Genomic DNA, 23,397 nt, shown 5'->3' with positions numbered 1-23,397 from the left:
AGTGATATGATTGAGATATCAGAAGAGTGATATTCCTTGACAGACAAAAATATAACAAACTTTTTAGAGTCAGATTTACAGAAGGCCTGAATGTAAGAGACAGCTATCAAAATGGAAACAAAGAACTATCTATTCTGTTTTCACGGTCGTCTTCACTGTTTTCACAGCCAGCCATCTCAAGGGGCTATAGCTACCTTGCAACATCTCATCCGGTCATGCAAAAACTCTTCTCACATGATTAGAGTTATGCCTCTAATTTATCATGTATACAGAATGTGCACTTTCTTATCATGAAAGCAAGTCTCCGTATTACTATGTTAAAAGCAGTAACTACATATATAAACCTTAATTTGCATGAGACAATGACTGCACACAGCATATGTGAGCTATGCACAGTTTAGTGACATGATGGTGTTTTGATAATTTAGCCCTGGTTTCTGTTGCCTGACTAGGCAAGACAGTATTCTAAGAAAGCATACACATTTAATTACACATCTATGTGTACAAAGCTCATCTAATGAGAATCTGAAAATCACACAAAACTCGAACTTCACACATAATATTTCTGTCTATTTTTAGTGTAACAGGAGCAAGATCATAATTAAGTTATTTTCATAAAGAAAATGCAAAAATCAAAATATTTCACTTACTATATGCAACCAGAAAATTGCACTTTTCTCCTAGAAGTATCCATTTTTGCTATGTTAAGAAATCTCTGAAATGGTCTAAACCTTTTGTTGAATTATTTTTTAAATTTTTCTCCTATGCATACATTCATTATTATGCCACAATAATGAATTATGTTACTTTTCTGTCACTTTTGTAATTTCCAGTAATGCAAATTATAGGCCTAATCCTAAATACATGCAGGAGATATTTCTTTGAGTTTATATTACAAGCATGGACCTGCAGGATCAGGCTTCATATCATCAATTTAAGCAGTGAGGACAGAAAAACAAACCCTTAAAACATGAAATAAGTAAAGGTTTCTTTGTGTACTTGAAAAATCTTAAGCACGTGCACATAATTACAACAAACAAAACCACTTGTTTTACTACTTCACAGTAAACGCAAGTACATCATGGAAACATCTATGGAACTTAAACTACACCACAGAAGCATCCAAATACACAAATACTGACCACATATTTTAAACAGAGCTATTATGTTTGTTCTGGAGAAGGAAAACAGTTGAAAACAAAAGTGGGAAAAAAGTTATGTCTAGAAATATCATTATATATTATTATATGTCTTTCATATATGATATGAAGGAGAGAACTCAATACATTTCTCTGAAGTAAAATACTTTGAAATCTAATATGAATTCTTCACACTCAATCACCTTCACTGTTTAGTCTACTTGTCACAGTAACAAAACCTCACTTACAGCAAGGTTTCCCATTTTATTAAAGCCTGTTGTGCAGGTATATGTCAATAAACCATAGTCATAATTAAAGGATGCCAAAAGCTACAGATGAACTATTGACATCTCAAACACACTGAGCCAAACTACCATCCTGCTTTTATAAACAATCACGTAAGAGTAACACCCTTGTGACTTGTATACGTTGTTCTCTCTTCCACAGAAAATAAGCCTAGGACATTTCCTACTGCTTTAGTTTTTATATGAATGGTCCCAATAAGTCTGTCAGAATGAAAACAGAATTATGGTGACTCGAGAGGAAAACTGTTTCTAACATCTTCTATATAATAATAGCTTTAATGGTTTTGTGAGCAATATTCCTTTTTTTCCAACAAAACCAGTAACCTAAGTATTAACTCTGAAAAAATTAAAAGAAACAATACAAACACTGCACTGAGCTAAACAGATGGTCATTCATTGTGTTCTGCATTGTATTGCTGTTTCAGCCTAAGTATTATATTTTGAATGGCTAGTTCTTTTCCCTTACTGCTTTGAACAACTGAGATTACTAATGTTCAAACACAACATATGCCATTTGACTTATCACAGTATTTTATTTTATTGATAACTTTACTATGTAAGAGAAGTAATTCAGAATCAAATAAGAGTGACAAAGCTAGTGAAGGGTGTAGAGCACAAGTCTTATGAGGACTGGCTGAAGGAATTGGGGTTGTTTAGCCTGGAGAAAAGGAGGCTCAGGGGAGACCTTATCTCTCTGTACAACTACCTGGAAGGAGGCTGTAGCAAGGTGGGTGTTGGTCTCTTCTCCCAAGCAACAAGTGATAGGACAAGAGAAAATATCCTCAAGTTGCCAGGGAAGGTTTAGATTGGATATAAGGAAAAATTTCTTCACTGAAAGGGTTGTCAAGCATTGGAAGAGGCTGCCCAGGGAAGTGGTTGAGTCACCACCCCTGCAGGTATTTAAAAGACGTGTAGATGTGGTACTTAGGGACTCGGTTTAGTGGTGGACTTGGCAGTGTTAGGTTTATGGTTGGATTCGATCTCCAGGGTCTTGTCCAACCTAAACGATTCTTTGAAAACCTTATTCAAAACTATACCACATGGAAGAATAATTTTTTAAAATTTATTTCCATTTATTTCAAAACTATGTATCTGATACTTTCTATGCTGAACTAAAACATGATGTTTAGATGAATGTTTTGAACAACTTGCATGTTAACAGCTCACTAGAGAAGTCCAAAGCACAAGGCCACTGTTTCTATTATCACTAGTTTTCTATTCCAGAATTCATTGTGAAGACTACTGTGCTCAAACACAAAATATCTACAAAGAGGAAGATAAATGTTTTCAAGAAAATTGATTTGTTTTGAAATAATCTCTTTCAAATATATATTCTGTTCTTTCTGTCACAACAATAACAAAAACATAAAGAATAAGGCTCTTGATTTTCCAGCTTGAACATTCATTTATGATAAACTGTGTTCCAAAACCCATAAAGATTATAACTCATTAAACAATTAGCTAGTTTACTTGTAAAGATGATTATGCATGTATGTTTATAGCTAAATAAAATTCTTAGTTGTCAAAAGAAGCAGTAATTCTGAAGGACTAATTTACAAAATTTTAAGAAAGCATAAGAAGCAGCAGAATATCTGTCTGTCCTTTCCCCCTCCTCCCCTCCCAAGACATATTTTAAAATCTATGCCACAGGTAATATATTCCATTTGATTCATTCAAGATTTAGACAGGCAATAAATGCTGAAGGAAATTACCACATAAATGACATTCCTTGAAACTAGATGAGCCTGAGAATGAAAGAGTTGTTATTTTATCCAAGCAATAATACTCATGTTGTACTCAAAATATAGAATAACAGTATTCTGTTTAAACTGAAAGGACAGCTCTCTACTTTCTAGTTCTTCAGAAGGTAAATTGGTAACAAGCTTTTTAATGTTACCAATGGCAGTCATGAGCATAGATTATGACTAGCTTTAGCTTAAAACATTAAAGTCATTTAGACTTCAACGGGTCCCTTAAACATTTCAAGTACAAACTATGAAAGTGCATGAGGGTTTTTATACCTTTTAAGCAGCCTGATGCCCAAGCACAAACAGCATTCACAGACAGCACATGAATGCACATGCAGGACTACAGCTACATTAAACTAAATGAATTCCACTTTCTTGCATTGTGCACTTGTTTATATAACATCAAGATTTTTTAAAGTGATCATTCTCGTGATAATTTAAGCACTTGCATGTATCTTATCTGAAACATGTAGCCTTTCAATAGAATATTAATTACCAGATTATTCAGGGAAAATAAAATCTTAATTACCTATGGAAAAAAATGAATATATGGACTTATAAATGATCTTATGCAAGGAATCTCCCTCTCTGAACCTATCTGACACCTGCCTAACTCTCTGCATCTACAGCTAAAACCTTGAGAGTAAAGCAATACGTGTAAGCCACTTTGCTTTCTCTACATAGGCATTCTGTGAAGGATCTGGCAGTACAGAGAACTTCAGGCAGACTTCCCCTTCCTTGACAAAAAGAAACTCAAAAGGCTGAGAGAACATCAGCTTTTGACAGTACGATCTCAGTACTAGAAGAAAACTAATTTATTATTGTTTTAATTATTGCTTAATTATTTGTAGACTGCATTTTTTTGTGCCAATGTAATACTTGTTCACCAAGTTAAAATAAGCATGTTAACCATTTTAAAGCATTTTACACTAGATGGCTATGCAAGAATGATTTAAAGAACATTTTTTCTTGCAATAACGAGTAACCACGAATTGAAAGTTTTGCTTCAAAGCAGAAACTACCCATAATTTTCAGTTGTGGCTGACAACAGGCCGTTGTGTAGATGAAGCAAACTCATTGCAGGGGGTATTATTTCACAAAGTTTTGATAATGATTAATTAGACTGCACTTGAAATGCTGTCCTGTAGACTGTTTAGATAGTTTAGCCAAATCAACTGTTAAAATCTCTAAATTAAGAATTTAGCTCACCATACCATAAAACTCACAAGAATGGGCATTTTTTTAATCTCACATATTATATTGTTCTTGCACTATATTGCTTTACTTGCTTCTACCCTCTTTTGCAACTTTTTTTTAAAGACATTAGCAGTTTCACTGTATTAAAGAGCTCAAAGTCATTCCCATCTTTACTTCATACAGTTTGCTTCCTTTTGTCTACATCACATATGGCCATGTTTGGAAGAGGAGTTTTTAAGGCAACAATTTTCCTTTTTTAGTGAAAAATTATGTAGTAAGGCCAAAGATGTATGAAAATGAATTAACACATAACTTGAATGTTCTCTCTAGCTTTCATCAAAACATAAGTTGACTGTATTTCCACATGAGATTCTGGTATCTTGTACCAAAAGTGTATATCAACGCTACTTAATTTACCTAATCTTAAATATATATATATATATATATATAGTTAGTGAATTTGCACATCATTTGGCAGCTTAGTTTCAAATAAGTTATTACTATGTAAAGCACAGAAATGATTTAAAATGGAGAAGATTAAGAACAAATTCAATTATAAAGTGTTTGCTGCATGTTGTGTTCTAGAAACAAAATGAGGGAAAATTCTAAATCAGGATTAAAGTTGCACACTAAAATCTGTTGTCCTCACAGCGAAATTTGTTTTCACTTATGTGCGTGCGCAATGGAATTTATGAAAGTAAACAATATTACTCCATATATAAGACTGGCTAAACATAAGAGAAACAGCACAGAACCATAGGTGGTAGCACCCTAACTCTACAAGTAGGGGCAGAGATTTTATCATTGCCATGCTTAGTATGGTTAGTCCACTTTCACACCATGAAATGCAAAGAGAAGCACAACAAATAGTAATAAATGAAATGCAAGAAGAAAGCACAAGAGACAAGAGAGAAGGAAAAGCAACAGCTAAAGCTGTTAAAAGCACTTTTTTTTTCCCTCCTCCATGGGATTATAGGGAGGCCAACTGTGAAAGTACAGGTAAGATTTAGCCTAATCATTTTCCACCTGGCAAAAATCCAGATAGTAAGTCAAGTAGTATAATATAATTAGTAGCTTGGGGTTGTTTTGCTGTATGTATTTGCTTGTGCAGCAAGCTCAGCAGCATATCAAACTTTAACCATAACACATTTCTAATGGTTAACCAAGGTCTTTCCTTCCCATATTCTCAGAATCAAGTCACTGTTTTTATCCACTGTTAGCTATGTTCTCAGATGATTTCTGTCAAGCACAGAAAATAATTTCATTAAGGTCTTACCAAATCAGACATTCCAAGCATGGCTGTTAAACTAAGCATTTGCTGAAAGGTATGAATATCAAAACGAAGTAGTAACTTCAGCATTAAATTTTAAAATTACTCTCATAGTCCTCTGTGAATTCTCGAAAGATTGTGAGATTACATCATGTCTTAATTAATTTAATCTCTAAGAAAATGCAAATACAAAAGAGCCCAAATGAAGTTAATCATATAGTAAGAATTAGTAACATGCATAGAGCAGATAGATACACATAAAGAAAATACTTATTTAAACGGTTTATCTGATTTTATCTACCCCTCAGAAAGGACTTACCAAAATGAGGAAAAGGTAGGATTCTCCAAAACAGAAAAAGTCATTTAATGTCATGTGCCATCTGTCTGGTAGATTGGAGGTACCTATTCTCCTTGTTTAACTGTATCAAAATGTATTCAATAAGCTCACATAAAGATTACCCTAATATTTAACAATTCAAATATTTAACAATTCAAAATCAAGCTATTCATATAACAGCTTATTTTTATGTAACACCTTTGTTTCTAAAAGCCATTGACGTGCTGCATGAAATCACCTAAAGTCAGAAAAGTCAACTGTTGAGCAACGCATATTGAAAGAAAGAAAGAAAGAAAGAAAGAAAGAAAGAAAGAAAGAAAGAAAGAAAGAAAGAAAGAAAAAGAAAATTAAAAACCACCAATGAAACAACATACAACAGTCAGAAAAAAAAAAACTAACAAAGAGGAGTTTAAGTGGAAATAAAATTAGCTGAGCTGGAATTGGTTCTGGCATTGGTGCTTATTTCTACCATAGTTAAATACAATTCTGATATTTAAAGATTAAAAATCCTATTATTTCAGTTCTGTTTCACTGTTTACACTGCCAGTTCCATGTCAAGAATGTTAAAGGAAATCCAAATGCTCTACTTGAAGAGAATCACCAAAACAGGGAAAACAGGTTTTATTCCCAAAGTACCTTGACAATTGAAAAGACAGGAACTCTAATTTGATTCTGTTTTGTATAAAGATATTTTTTATAAATGTAATTTCAAATAATATCCTGTAACTTATCCCTCAGAGGTGAAAAGTAAGCACAAGAATCAAAATCCCTAATTTTGCTTTCCATATTATTAAAAGATCAGAAGTTACCGCTGAAGCAGCAGTTTTGCAGATTCACTTTTTACCTGTAGAGAAAACAGTCCAGTGGAGCAAAATATAATTAACTGTAGCCTAACACTGAAGGCATGAGTTTCTGCTCTATTTCTTTCCATAACACCAAATTTAAAAGAACAATTTAAATCAAAAGGTTGCAGTGACATCATCAGCTTTGTCACCAACTCACCAGGACCCTGCTCATGTTTCTTTATGTCCATTACACCATTCAGATTAGTTCTGTAAAATACTTTGACTTCCGTAATGCAATACCAGAAAAAAAAAAAAAAAAAAAGTAATATACTATTTTTCCTTTGAGGCTTTTATTTTCCAACACACTTTTTCTGATTTTAAAAAGCTCACATCATCTTTATTTTCTTTGCCCACATTTGACGCATGCAATTACTAACATGGAGGAAAATGTCTGGTTTATCACTATCATCTGAGGAATTTGCATGTGGAATCTTGATTTTAAAATTTCCAAGGCTTCCCAAATGAGCAGAATTAAATGAATTAGGAAAAAAACACAAAGCAAAAGAAAAATCCACTCATTTCAGCCTCACTTTCCTAGACTTTCCATAGTAGTTTAATCCCATAAAATCCAAAGTAAAGCCTGTTAGATATAAAAGAAAAGTGCAAAGCTCCCAATTTAAGGACTGGTTACAACTCATTAAAGTAAGGACACATATAATTTGAAGCATTAGAACCTATGCTGAAATATAATTAGTGGCTATGAATCAGACCTGGGTGGATTAAACTAATTCCTGGAATGCTATTATGGAGAGTACCTTGTGGAGAAAGAATGATCCTTCTGTTTGCACAGCAACTAAACAGCTTCAATTTACTTTTAAAATTGACTTGAATAGAGATAAAGGCCCAGCATTTCAAAATGTGGCCTTCTAAATATAATCAGCCTGAATTATGCCTGTTTCACACTGCGGTACTTGCAACCTGGTTACAGGCAGCAAGGATAAGGCTGCACTCAGCTTATTTCACTGCTTAATTTATATGGTAATTACCACACCACAGCCAGAATGGAGAGCATCTGCCAAAACTGAAGGCCCCAGAATAATAAAACTGACATGTGCTGTGATATTGTTGAAGTGCTGACTAAGAAACTTCTTTTATCTCCTCTTGAAGCTATAAAATGGTATTCGTGTTATTACTAGCAGGGAATTTTAACAGCCTTGCATTGACAGCAATTATGTAACACATGCACAAAACAATAGAGTTTCACATCACTTAATAAATCCTTGAGCTCTCTTAGCTCCAGATCTCTCGCTGGCTGGATTTTATGGTCTGGTAGTTCTATCCGACCTTCAGAACACTGAAGTATACAAACCACAAAAGCACTAGAAAATTATTAGAAACAACTGGCTTTTCTCTCTGTTAGATCTATTTAATGAAGAGGGTATGATGCATAATCACGGAGGTTAATTAAAAGATTCACTCACTCACTTTTCTCTGTAGCTAAATGCTGTTGTGAACCCCTGGTATTAAAACAAGCAAGATACAGATATTATTTTTCTTACTAAGAACATCCTCTTATTAAGCAATACTTGAATTTAAAAAAAACAAAATGCAATTCCTATGGCATCTAACAATAGAACAAATTCAATCTAATTTATCTTCTGTTAATTTCTATGAGAATAGAAAATGTCATTAACATTAGGAATCTGAATTTGCAGCCGATTGACCTGTTGATGTTATCAACTCAGTTTCCAATATTATGCTTTATTTTTTTAGCTTTAATATATCGCACATGAAACTCCTAGCTTCAGTACCAAAACTTCATAAACAAACTAGAACATTCTGTTATAAAGGTTTAAAAAACAAATTGTCAGATAAGGAAGTATGAGTAATTGAAAAATAAAGGATACAAAGAAAGGCCCTTTCTGTAGTGGAACTTACACTAAAAGGCCATTTCTGTATTGGAACTTACACTAAAAGTTTAATTTACATAGCAAAAATCCTCCCTCCTCCTACCAAAAATTATTTGATAGGTGTATCCATTCAAAAACAAGCAACACTGTTTCACCTTCAAAAACTAGATAGTCACTGAAAGTCATGTGGTAATGAGAGAATAAACCAGCTATCAAAGTTACTCATACAATAATTTCAAACACTGAGAATTCACTTTTCTTACTATTTACAACTGGAAAGATGTTTGTTTGCATGAATTCATTATGCATCAGTTGTCTCTCTCCACACTTCATATCTATACACCTGATCCATTTACAGGTTACACTCTGTATCATTCATAGAGAGTTTGACTAATATATGCATAATTATTATTTCTACTCTTTCTCCACAAATCAGTCCATAGTCTCTCCATTCTATACAAAACTTACTTTTACCATTTCTTGAATTCACATAATTCAAGTTATTATTATTATTATTATTATTATTATTATTATATAAATTGAAGTTAAAGACATGCCTTTCTGAGAAAGTACCCTGAAGCCATTACCACATTGTACTTGAAATTACTCTTGCAAACATAGGACTCAATGTCTTCCTTTCTATACAAAGCCAAAAAGGTCACTGTTCTTTTGCTGCCTTCTTACACTCTTAGCTCCTTGTTACTATCACTTTGAAGTCGCTTTCCTTGTTACTGCTTTCTAGATGTCAGTAATGAAAACACTTGTCAGTATTTAGATTTGATTTAATGTCCCCAATCAAATGTCTTAAATGAAAAATTAGTAAAAAATATTGCATATGCTAGCAATAAACAACTCTAATTACTTTCCCAATTACACGGGTATATCTGTTAAATAGATGATAAATCCAAAAACTTTTGAAATGTGCTGTATTTATATGCAAATCTTCTTATCCTAATATATCAATCTTTGGATTTTTGGGGTTTTTTTAATAGAAAGAGCACTAACTGCAAAAGCCTGTACTGGCAAGAGTTTCTTCAATAAGAAGATTCCATGACATTGAGAAAGTAATACACATGGCTTCAACAAAAAAGGGCAAAGTCCTGTAAACAGCTCCTCACAAACCAGGAGCTTCCAGCACTCTCTTAATAAGCTTCTTCTATTACGCTTAAGCCAATAGCAGAGGACAGGCACAAAATGTTTGTTTCCTGTAGAATGAAGACTCCCTGCTGAGAGACACTACTTTTCCTTGAGATTTCATTGAAGGAAAGCTTTCATTTACAGGAAGAAAAAAGGTCTGCTACAACCATATGTTCATGCTTGCATAAGCAGTTATCCAGTTTTAATCTTTTTTTCCAAGAACATCCCAGAAAGTGAAAACATTCAAAACATTTAAATACTCTTCTTAGCAACAAATATTGTTTAATGTTCAATACATACCTATATATATACACCCCACAGTGGAATGACATTGCTTTGCAATAAAACATTACAGAAAATAAATTCACTCAGAAGAAAAACGTATACCCTCTAAGCAAAGTCTATCAAATAGTCCAGGCTGAAAAGACTATATGACCAGGATAAACAACAATTAGATCTCACCAGAAAGGGATGTGGACCCCCTGCATGTCAGAAAATGAAGACAACCACTTTCTTCCAGCCCATCACTGCGCTACAGAAATATTTTCCTTCTAATTTATGCTGGGTTTGCCCTGAATTTTGTGTTCCTGGATGAATATCTTAATTTCACCACCAGAGAGATGAAGTCCTTCCTCCTTTCAAATTTACAAAAAAAATAGGTAGGGGTTGAGTCACTCTTGTGTGAAGAAAAATGGAGACAATTTAAACTGTTGAGGTTAGAAAGTGGAGGAGTACTCCAAGACAGATGCTAACTTCCTAGGTTGTGTTTCTAAAAGAAAATGGGCATAATCTTGATCGTGATTGGTAACGTGCTTTGTACTTATGGCTCTTGGGTGTATTGGCACACTCTGAGCATGTCTAGTAAACAGAGCCCATAGACAAAGGAATGCTCAGTCTGGGAATTAAAAAATAGACTTAGGCATGAGATAGGCCACGAGATGTCCAACTCTGCCAAACTGGCAATCGGTATGAATACTCAGTAGCAGAATGCTAGGTATCTACTGAACTTTTACATCAAAAGTTTCTATGACCTCAGCTCTTCAGATTCTAATGAGAAGGAATGTTTTGAAATGAAGATTTTCTGGAAAAGGGACATCCCAACTTCCTAAATATTTTTTGATACTGGCCTACTCTCTGCAGCATAACTAAAAAATATGCTGCATAATTAGACTATTTAGATCAATGAGACAAAACTTTCAAAGCTTTTCTCAAACCAGCTTTGACTCTGTAAACAGGATTACAGTGTTTCTGAAAAGAAAATTATTGCATTCATGCTAGAAACACTGCTGTTGTCACCTCAGGAAACTGTTTCTAGAAGCCAAAAATCCATCAGAAATACTTCTAGCTTTCAACTAAGCTTTGTCATAAACCTCTGATTATCAGATTTACCACAGTATGCCATCAGTTTGTGTTACAATACTAACTGTAATATCCATCTTATCTATAGATTTAATGGAATTTTATACACCGGAATTGTACTGAAAATAACTTTTTTTTTAATACTGTTGCCTTTTATAGGTGAATATACATGCACGGTTATATAGCTTAAACTGAAATACATGTCAACACCAATATTACAAATATTTATAATAAAAGTCACATCCTGCTAGGACATTTAAGACGTTTCTGGCTTAGGAGCCCCACATGGCTGTCAGTTTTACCAGCACCCTGTGCTTTACATCCTCCACTTTCAGAGATGCTGTTTGATTACACATCCATCCTGGCCTAAGAAGTTAAAGTGTCTCAAGAAAAGATTAAAGCTCTACTACGTAGTTTGTATAGGCAGACATAGACACACATGTATAAGTAAAATTTACAGCCAAAAAATTTCTATGTTGACATTTATCGCATACTCTAAATTACTAACTGTCAACCCTAAGATGGACAGATGCACTTATAAGCTACTCATCAAAAGATCAAGATGTTAATACTCACCCATAAAAGGACAAACTACACATAAGTACATGTTGCAGAAGGTTTCCTCTACAGCAGCCCTGTTGTTTTTCTTTCCTCATTTTGAATATGACATCTTAGGGCAAAGTATAAACAGCCTTACCCTATAACACTTCAAGAGAAACAGAGGCTTTTTCCTGACTATTTCTCTTTAGTGCACAGGATACAATTGGGCCAACAAAAACAAGGCTTTTTTCCTACAGAGATTAAAGAACAGTGCTAACTGGCAGCAAGGAATGAGGAATTCCTAAATTTGCCAATAGAGATATGTAACAACAAGTAAACACCTCCTTGCCTCAAAAGGACATGTACACTTCAATGATGAAATTTTAATGCTGTGGACACCTGTACTAACCAGAGAAATTATTAGTCATTACTTTAATACCACCACAGCTAGAAAACATAGTCATTGCATTGAACTGTGATGCTAGATGTTGTAGGAACACAGGAAGAGAAAGGAAAAAAGAAAATGCCAAACAAACTTGTAAGTATATCCATGCAAAAGCTGCATATACACAGGTAGTCAAGTACCTGGAAATCACTGAAACTCTACTGATCAATATGCTTGTCTTAAACCAGAAATCCTCACCCATTCACTGAAAAGTGTTTTGAAAAGGCTTTAGGCATGAGGAAAGTAGAGCAATATGCAATTGTTTGAAAATATAACTGGCTGATGAAAGGCACTTTGAAGCCATGTATTTATCTCAACCGTGAACTAAAGATGACAGGTTGAGAGAAAGGGGGTTAAGGAATGAAAAAGGGCCTTGCAAGTGGATACATGCAAGTTGGTTTAAACATGATGGTCAGGGGGCAGATAAATGGATGGCACAGTAAAAACAGTAATAAGCAAATACAAGAACACATACTTGTTGAGTCAGAGAGAACAGAGGGTATGACAAAGGATATACTGAAAGAATAATAAGAGCATAGAAGCTAATCAGTTTTCATGAATTTTGTCATGATCTACAACAAAACACATTTCCAATAAGAATCTGTTTTATGGTGTCAAATGACATTTATAAATAAAGACAATTAAGAAAGCAGTGCAGTTACAGTTAAATTTAAATCATGTTAGAGACACAAAACTACAGGAGATCAAACAATTCTATAAATAGCACTACATGAATTTAGAGATGGGTGGGTAGTCAAAGATGGTTTGTTTGTTCTTTTAAGATGGCAAACACCGTAATATATAGGAGAAAAAAGACAAGAAAGCTCAACTCTACAGAAGAAAATGAGATCCCACACAAGATATTGGGAAACAGAATGTGAACAAATACGGGGTGGGGGATAACAGACAAAAGGCTTCTTTTCTTCAAAACTAGCTGAGAGAAGTAAAAGAAGGAAGATGCTTCTCAGTTTTCTCCTATGCATCCTGGGGCAAACAATTAGCAGAGTTGGAGAGTTGTCATCTTAACTGGAAACTATGTTTTGGGAGAAGGAGAATCAGTACATTGCATTGACAGAGAATTTGATCATTCTCTTCTAGAAATCCATTATGTTTAAAACAGGTATCATTGCAGGTCTCAAATCCCAGCAATGATTTCTCACACACAGTATCAATGCACAACTAATACTTATGATGCGAGCTGGCAATGTTACTTTACCATCATATGGATATAGTCCAATTTAACTGGCTTCAGCATCTACATAAATATTATCCTAATAATTTTCCATATAAAATAGAAGCATCACTACAATTTTAACTGATTAGTATTTTAATATAATTTTTGTACAAATGTTAAAATTTTAATACTAGATTTATAGCAACTTATAGCTTTCAAATTTTTTATTAGAAATAATTAAAAACTTGTCAAAAAATACTTCCTAGAAATGTACAGCTATCTGATGATAAATTTAAATTTAAGACTAGGTAAAGTAGATTTACCTTGGGTTTTAAAATTACTTACTGCAAGTAAGAAAACTTTTTTTAAAAAAAAAAGTAGGTATCAGTTCCTCACTCATGCTAAGAGGTAACACTATTAATATATATAGGTGTGTATGCATATATATTCAATACGCATTTGAAATATTTTTTAATTTATATATCTAACCAAAAGCCCAAAACAGGCATCTGTGATCAGATTTTGCAAGGAAAGAATCGGCTTCCAATGTGAGATATTTGAATTAAACACACATATAGCCAGGAAAGGTGAAACTCCTACTTAACAGCTTGCTTCGATGTGCATTTAAACCTACTGCCATGAAGAAATTCAACAGATCATCAAACATGCTACTGGATTGTCGCAAATGGCCAACTAGTAGAAGCCACAATTGAAAAATAACTACATTTATTATTCTTCCTATATAAAATTCTTTCCATTAATGCTCAGCAACACGCATTTAACAGCTGAACATTTTTTTTGAGGCAGCAGTTAACAATGCAATTCACAAAACAAAGATAAGCTCAATGGTTTCCAGGAAACTGAAAGATGAAAGAATGTGGAGAGAGTCAGCCATGGTTTCAAATGAAGAACAAGTGAACTAAGGTCAAACTAAAACCCGAAAGAAATTCAGCAAGGGCCCAGAAACCAGGGTACAGATACATTTCAGTTGGATTGAAATTTCACAATGCATTTCAACAATGCATACAATACATTCTTTGGTATATTAATTCACTGGGGACAATTTTTTTCAAAATAAAGGAGGAACTCAGATTCCAAAGCCCTTAGTTTCATTACTTCAAGCATAACACTGAGCAGATTTTCTGTTTTTTATATCAATTGTAAAGTAGGTAAAACTTTTATCTTCCAACCTTGTTCTGTGTGCTCAGTTCCAGCTGAAACCATGAAGTCTCACAGCACACATCAGGTAAGGTGTAGTGGAGGAACCCATACATATTAACATTTCAGTAGCCAGCACCTACTAAATAGCCTGCTCCAGAAATATGACAAATGTATTCCTCCCCCTTGAAGAGAAGGTCAGAGTAGAGCTACCATTATACAGATCCATTTGAATAATTCATTTTGCAGTAGTGGAAGAAATACAGCATTCTGCCATACAAACACACACAAAAAAAATAAAGTTACCTTCATACCTACTGTAAGTTACTCCCTAACACAATAGACCTAATTTCTGCTTAGTCAAACTACCCGTAATTTCCACCTAGGAAACAAAACAAAACAAACAACAAGAGATTTTATCTGAGGGATTTTTAAAATGCATTTTTAAAAGTCATCTCTCAGATATTAAATTTTAAAATTATAAAGCCCAATATAAGCATGCATTCAGAAATAACATTCTTAACTGCTGACAAATCACCTCCTCTACTCAGAGCAAAGAATATATTTCCAATTTTACACAGCAAATTACAGTGGTTTAGGAAAGAATAAAGGAGAAATTTAAATGCAATGGGAATTTTAAATAGACAATTTAATTAGCTAAACTAGAAAAATAACTGAACATTAAAAGCTGCACTCCTGGAATCTTGCCAAAAGTGAGAGGCAATCTCTCACAACCTGTGTTCTATACCACAGAAATTATATTTTCACCAGTAATCATATCCCCTAGAACCATGCCTCAGCATTCTTCCTCTGACATACAGTGAAGAGTGCCACCTATTGAATAACAAACAGCATTTCCAGAAATTACTTAATAATTAAATTATTCTGGAAATATGCCATCTATGTACACACACCCTCAACCCAAGCATTCAGTTTAGCTTTCCATCATGCAGTTTCTTGGCAGAAAGCAATTTTGCTTCTAACTTTGTTACAGAATTGATGGCCAAAATATTACTTTGAAGAAACAAGTCACCCAAACCACACTGCATAAGAGCTATCTGATTGTTATACATTCCCACACCAACTATACAAATTTTATTCAATCATGTATGTTGCATCAGATGGTGATACCACGCCGTTTTGTCCAATCTCCTCCAGTAATAACTGTATTTTCCAGAAATAAGATTAGAAGGTATCAAGGACATGAAACTAAGAAAAAAGCAGTATTTTCTGAAGGCTGTTCTTTAGTCACACAAAAAAGTGTACATTCTCTATATATTTTGCTTTACTGTTAGAAGGAAAAACCTACTTTCATTCAGAGTTGAGTTCTTCTTTATTTACACAAATATTTCATATCCATATGCTGTGATCTCAGAGTCATGCTATAGAGCAGCTGATAAGAAGACACAGTATGTCCCCCTGAAGAAGCCTTACCAGGTGCTGCACAGCACACAGCAATGCTACTCTGGCCATGAGTTACACATTGGTACAGATGACATATTCTACATTTATAAACACTGCAAATTAACAATACAGTCTATCGATTTAGCGTTCTAAATAGACACAATCTAGCCAAGGAAAAATGTGTGGTATGTTGCAAGAGTCTGCGTGTAATGTGACACCAAACAACACTGCTATAACCCAACTAAGACTTGGAACTGACCCATTTACATACAAAATATTTAAATGAGTCAGCAGCCCACTGCATTTCCCAGGCCTGCTGTAGACTATCATACAGTTCCCAGACGCACTTCCTCAGATTGTGTTTGCCTCATGAACAAGGTCAGTAGTGACAAAAAGTGGTATAAAGGTCAACAACTAGGAAAAGATGACAATGCGCTGACTTATCTGTTTACCCATTAACCTATTCAATATACTGAAGTTCCACAGAATTCCTCCAGTTATTTGCCTACTATCTTTTAACTGACTAACATAATAGAGCAGCATATTAAAATGAAGGTCTACTATTGTTTTGGTACTCTGAACAGATAAGAGCTAAATATGCTGCCCTACTGTAGTGACCCACATGCACAAATGAACAGCTTCTAAAGCAATCACTGTCTCCTTGTCTGAAGTCTTTGTTCCCACACTCTGTAAGTATGTAAAATTAACTGATGTCAGGAATAATGTGTCAATTAGCTTTTTTTGTTCCTCCAAATCAAAGACTGGACTGCATGTAGTTGTATCCAAATTAGCTTTAAACCTGCTAGAAGTATACTGGCTGTGCAGTTCCAGCTCTGCCAGCATAAATCCTGGATATGTGATAGTGGCTGAAGGTTCTGCAAATGTAACGACAGTGTTATCAGTAATTGAGATTATACCACTGCAGTTATGCTGCTATCTGATCTGCACTGGAAATCCCTTTTTGAGGGTGATAAAAGATAACTGGAACAGTATTTGTCCTAACTCCGTTCACTGCACAAGGTAAGCCTACTGCTGAATAAAGACCTCCCCAAGCCAAAGGTAAACTACATGAGTTTTTGGTCTGACACAAACTCATATATTAATGGTTTTAGGACTACATGAAAAACACTGAAATCAGCGACACACAAGACCAATTTCTTGCACAGTCATGAAAAATTACTATTTTTCCTTCAATGTAGTAATAATACAGATTACCACCTGAGAAATGCATACAAATTCTTGATGCTTTTCCTTATAGAATCAAAAAATCATCAGATTGAGGCGGGGTGGGGGGCGTGGTGTCAGGAGATCTCTAGTCCAACCCGGTGTCCAAAGCAGCATCAGCTATGACATCAGATCAAATGCCTGATGGTTTGGTCCATCCAGGTCTGCAAAACTTTCAAGGATGGAGATTTCAGAGCCTCTCAATGCAACTAGCTTCCCATTCTTAACTACCCTCAGAGGGGTTTTTTTCTTTAAATACAGCTGGAATCCCCCCATTTCAATTTACAAATATCACTTCCTTTTCTCCCACCATGTAATTCAGTAAAGATACTGCAACTGTCTTCTCTGTAACATCCTCTTTGCTACTGGAAAGCTACTGTTAGGTCTGCCTGAGCAATCTCTTCTATCTACTGGCTATGCTCATGTCGATACAGCCAAGTAGGCTGTTAACCTTCATCGCTGCAGGGCATGCTGCTGGCTCACCTGTAGTCTGTTGTTCACAATGATGCCAGGTCCTTTTCAGCAGGGCGGCTCCCTGCCCAGCCAGGCTCCACCTTGCACTGTTAGAGTGCAAGGTGTTCCTCTATAAGGCAAAGCTCTGCCTTTGCCCTTGACAAGTATCATATGGTACCTGTCAGCCCAGTCCTCCAGCTTAACCCCCAATGAGTGGCAGCAATTTGGCTGGTCAAGCATAATATGCCCTTGGCAAATCCATACTCGCTATTCCCAATCACCACCTTCTTCATTTGCACACATCTTTTATGTCAGTTACCTATACTGACGTCTCTTGCTAATGTACCAAAATACTGGGGGTTTACTATGAAAAAATCCATCTCCATCAGGTTACCCATGCCAGCTGTCAGCTTACCTCAGTCTCATACACTACTATACTAGTTCATCTTCTCCACACAACACATTCTGTGGGGAAACAAAAGCTTTCTCACCTCAAAGCATAAAAATAAGACTAAACAAAGATGTTAAAATCTTAAAAATAGGCATATATATCCAGGTTTTAACCACTACTGCCAGCTCAGTAATGCAGTGATGTTCCTTTGAGTTTTCAGCAGTTTAATTCCTGACTTCACCTAAGCAAGGCAACCTTCAAAGTCTTGTACAAAGTTATTAAAAAAAAAAAAAAAAAAAGGAGAGAGATTTTCTTCCTGTGCTCTTAAGAAGATTCATGAGAGATCCAACACAAAAAGAAATACCAACATCAGCTTTAAGGTCAAACAAATTACAACTGTAACATCTTAGGACACTCCTTTAGAATTCCTCTGCTTTTTAATGTTTTATATGTTTTCTCCCTAATTCTCTTCTGTATAGGCTGCTTTGTAACTCTTTCAGCACAGATCAAACAGCACATTTACAATGTATATTTAAAAACGTGTAAAAAGATTTCTGAAGTCCTTGAGGTTCCCCTGTCACTAGTTTTTAGTTAAATTTCCCTATTGTAACTGGAGAGTAATGTAATCAATTATAATCACTGAAAGATAAAAGAATAGTAATATATTCCTTGAGAGAGGTACATACGTTTTGGTTTGTCAATCCTGGCTCTAGGACTTAGAAATAAACATAATTTCTTCCTACTACTTAACAAAATTATTCTCTTGGATTTTAAATTGCCTTTTCCCTACTCATTTTTACTCATAGTAAGGATGAGATGTGATGTACTTATTCTAAAACAGTTATGAATTTTTACTACCATTTTACTCATATGCTCCTATTTTAAAGGTCCTTGCACCTATAATATTCATGTATTAAGTTACAAAAATACACTAAATTAGTTCATCAAAACTAAATCACACAACAACTTAGTGTATACAACATTCCCACCAGACCCAGTCCTTCAAAGAACACTGAATTATATGAGCCATAAAAAAATCCTTTTAGGATATATTTATATATGATTGTTTATGCTATCTCCCCGTTGGGGAGGAAGAGAGAAGAATAATTTCTTTCATTATAAAAGACACTTTGTTAATGGGAAATACGCATTACGATTGAAAAATGTTTCCCAGATTAAGTAAAATTATTTGAGACTTTTGCATGTGTATATCTTTGGGGATTCCTTCAGGAATTTACACAAGGTTGCAGAATTTGATGTTATTTTAAGACACATGGAATGATAAAGTCCAAAGTTTTCAAACAGAGAGGAAAAAAAAATACGACAAAACTAGGAGACTTACAAGATTTCTCTCTAGGGATTTCAGCTGATGATCTATTTCTTTCAGACGATTTTGTTGATCACGTTGTTCCTTATTGTCTCGCAGAACCTTTTCACCTGGAACTGCTTCTAGACTTCTGTTTGCATAAATCAGGCACTCCTGACAAAAGGAAGGATAGGCAGAAATTAAATACATGACTTTATATTGCTTCAAAGCCAGACAAGTGTTCTTTTGATTTCTATTACGAAAACACTGAAAAGTTTATAATAATGTCTCCATTTCAAATTTGGCAAATGCTTAACTTTTATTATGCATTTTGAAATACAACAGCTAAACATCAGGCGGGACTTACTTCAATAAAAGAATTCCTCCCCTTCACATTTTAAGAGGAATTTCTTAGTCTCCAGAGCTAACCCTTTGATGCTTAAATTTTACTACAACTATAAAAATGCACTGAGAATCAGGGAGACCGAAAGAGGCATTCAAAGCTTGCTCCTATTAACCACACTGGGATTTGAATTAGGCCAAAAGGGAAAGGAAGTACTGAACTGAAATGACTGTAGGTTTTGTTTACTAGCTATCGTGGTAACTGAGAAATAACCTTCTCTCCATAAGCTGGGAGTTAGATGCATAACTTTTATTGACCTTTTGGGTTACACTTTCTCACATTCTTCAGTAGCTTTGGATCAGACTCTGAAGTTCGTATCAGTCCTGAATACATTCAAGGTTGAATATTACATGTAATTTAGATCATTAAGAACAACAACTATTGGCAAAATAGCGGAGTTATGTTGTAATAGGAAAAAAATGGGGCTTTCTCTTGCAAACCAAAGGTCCTATAGAAGAATTCGAGGAATTCAAATAATGGTAGAGGGAAAAAAAAAAAAAAAAAAAAACACCTCTGTTAGTTAACCCAAAGGAACATGAGCAACCATTTAATAAAAACACTCCATTCTTATTTTCAGAATCAGCTCAAGCAATCTTAAACACACACAAGGAAAAGAATTTCAAGTAGCATGTCTAATTGGAAAGAAAAACAACCTTTGCAATTTAACATTCAACAGAAAATTTCTCAACTACAATGTATAAAAAACTGCGGGCATTTGTAAACAAGTTTTTCTAAACATCGAACAAATCTATGAGTTCTGACATTTAAACCAAACTATTAGCTGCCTGAAAACAAACCTATTTTAACATAGTACAAATCTTTGAATATATATTTACAATCAGCAATAGCTGGCAGTACCACAATACTAGTAAATTTTCCTATAACAGAGATATAAACAGCACCACCTGTTAATGACTAGAATATCTCCAAACAGGACTGAAGTTTAATGTGGGCCACTTAAAGCCAAATTCTTAATATTGAGTGTCTAAAGCTATGCTTCTAAATACAGTGAGTTTTTTTAATTAAATATGATGCCCAATGGCAAGAAATCTGCATGACTGACTTCTATACAGAACATAAAAAAGCAAAGGATTTACTTAAACTTGTATTTATTAATACATGAAACGAGGATATGACCTTTACATCTGCAGTATAGAGTTGGCCAAGCAGCTCTAACTATAACAAATGAAGCTCCCTCTAATAAGAGGAATTGCTTTTACATGGCTTTGTTCTTCCAGTGATTTTAATACAAGTGAAATTGTTCATGGAAGGGGCAGGGAGCAACATGATGGCATCATGTTTCTTTTTCTTTGAAAAAAAAAAAAAAGAAGAAGCTATAGCTATTTCTGCAATTACATTTCTAAATCCAGTCTTTCAATCTATGCATATATAAAGGCATTGCTGTGTGAGTAGTTAGTGCTCAGCATGGATCAGAGGTGCAGGCAGGGTTTAACAAGCAATGCTATGAATATATCTACAGAAATATGCAACTAATAGTACTGATCACTGAATACTATACTATACTTCCCAGTATTTTATTTTGGGGGTTGTATGCATGGACTTCTTCATAGTTTTATGTGAACTCTGCCTCAGTGAAGAACAGAGATCAAACTGCAACCATCATCTCAAAACATTATTGCTGTAATACCAGCTAGATTTAAAAAGGTGACAGTGAGAGGGGTCATAAAATCAAAAAAGTTACTACCCTCACATTTTTTACTTTCTTCTCAACACACATTTCTGAAGCAAAGCTTTATGCAGACCTCTGTCCTAGTCAATAGTTCAAATAGTTTCAGGCGTACATGTTTCATTTTACAGACAGCTCAGCAACTGCAAACACTTATGAGCAACCTCTTCAAACTTTAGAAAACGTATCATAAGTTATTTTTCCTTTTATTACACTTAGGATGATTTTAAGCCTGGCTGCTTCTCTAGGAAGACAATAATGTTCTAATATCAAAAGAAATTCTTAACTGGGATAAACATGAAAACTTTATTTTCCATAAACTTTTCTTGAACATTGATTTCTGTCAAGATACTTAACCAAGTCTTATCAGAGTGTGGTAGATCATACTTGAACTATGAACATTTACCAGAAAACAGAAGTAAAATGTACTTGTTTCAACATTTCTCCAAAAACATCCACAGCTGATATAATTCTATTCAGATGAGTAAAAAAAATTGTCACCATTTATTCTCTCTGTTCAGCATGATTTTTGCACATTTCAATCACATTCCCACTGACTCTTTTTTTCCAAACTGAGGAATGTCTCTGTGTAAGTCATCCCTTGCATAGAAGCCATTCTACACTTCTGAGAATTCTGGTAACCAATTTTCTGGTTTTTTGGTACTGGTTATGAGATCCAGGGACCACAACTGCACAATACTCAAGCTATATTGTGCGCTACAGACATGCACAGCAGCACAGTGGTATTTTCTGTTTCATTCTGTATGCCTTTCATGATTGTTCCTAATAATCTATTTTATATCTGACCACTATGGAGCATTAAGCTGCTGCTTTCACAGAAGTAGTTCTTACAGACTCATCTCTCTCATTTCTGAATAGTAACTGATCAGAACTCACACCGTATCAGCAAAGTTAAGACTTCCCCGCTTACTGATTTTTTTAATGTTTCTCAATACATCATGAAATAAACATAGGCAGCATTATATCACAGAAAACATTTAATGTCAATGTTTCAGATGCTTAAAAACATACTGTTTCAATTACACAGCATGTGTAGGTAGTAAAAGTCAATTGAGATTAATAAAGATCTAAAAATCTTAAAGATGAGGTAGAAAATAAAATTGATAGATATCTTACACAAGGGAAGATAGAAGTACTTAGCAACAGCCAAAGCTGTAATGATCATAATGCAAAATGGAAATAGCCAGTATTTGAAATGGCTAAAATTATTTTTGCATTCCCTTTTCTCCAAAATTCTATAAATAAATAAAAACAAAATCCCACCTAATGAAAGACATTAGTTACAATCTTCTTGAGCCACAGAACTGGCTGATTAGCTTATTAACCTGCTTCTAACCATGCCCTGAAATAGAGATATGTGTCAAAATCATCTGTTTTGGTGAAGTACAACCATAGAGTATAGGCTATAAAAGAATTCATTAACTGAAACATTAGTTTCTTCAGAATTTTTTATGATTTTGAGTATTTATTTAGTTTCAAACTGTTAACTATAGTCTACTGTTATAATTTAAAAATGGAATTTTTTTTCATAACAGAAACCCAATCAAGTAAAAGAGAACTCATCAAGACAATAAACAACATTAAAGTAATTCTCTCTATAAGACAAGCAAACAGACAGATATTGTTTCTTTAAACACCGTCTCCATTTCCTTTTCTTTTCAGGTAGTTTTCCAGTTTTTCAAGCTAGTAACTGTACTCATCACACAGTCTTACACTTTGTATTCTTCATCCTACCATTTTCCTGTGCCAAGATTATATTCAACTTAATATTTGGGGGGAAGAACAAATTAAGAAAGACAGAAGCATTTTTAAATATTTAATAAAACTGGCAACAGAACAAAGAAATGTTTCAGAGAGAAATAACAGTTCTGATGAGAAACATTTCCATGTAAAAAAGAACATTAGTCATGGAAAAGCATTCTGAATCCAGCTGGACTCATTGCACAAAAAGATGAATCTGAATGCTCCTCTGGAACAGCTCAGCTATGGTACCATAGGATAATT

At 34.5% G+C, this 23,397-nt stretch overlaps 1 protein-coding gene across 2 annotated transcripts in view; it reads right to left on the bottom strand.

The window, feature by feature from the left end:
- Positions 1 to 23,397, bottom strand: part of FSIP1 (fibrous sheath interacting protein 1) — an 82,379-nt gene that overhangs the window by 35,228 nt on the left and 23,754 nt on the right. For both annotated transcript variants that reach the window (XM_074909191.1, XM_074909190.1), the window contains exon 11: positions 19,319 to 19,456. In XM_074909191.1, coding sequence (XP_074765292.1) covers positions 19,319 to 19,456 — 138 coding nt within the window. The remainder of the gene's footprint in view (positions 1 to 19,318; positions 19,457 to 23,397) is intronic.

The sequence above is a fragment of the Athene noctua genome, chromosome 6, assembly GCF_965140245.1.
Source record: "Athene noctua chromosome 6, bAthNoc1.hap1.1, whole genome shotgun sequence".
NCBI lineage: Eukaryota > Metazoa > Chordata > Aves > Strigiformes > Strigidae > Athene > Athene noctua.
This window is presented reverse-complemented; position numbering and strand designations above follow the sequence as displayed.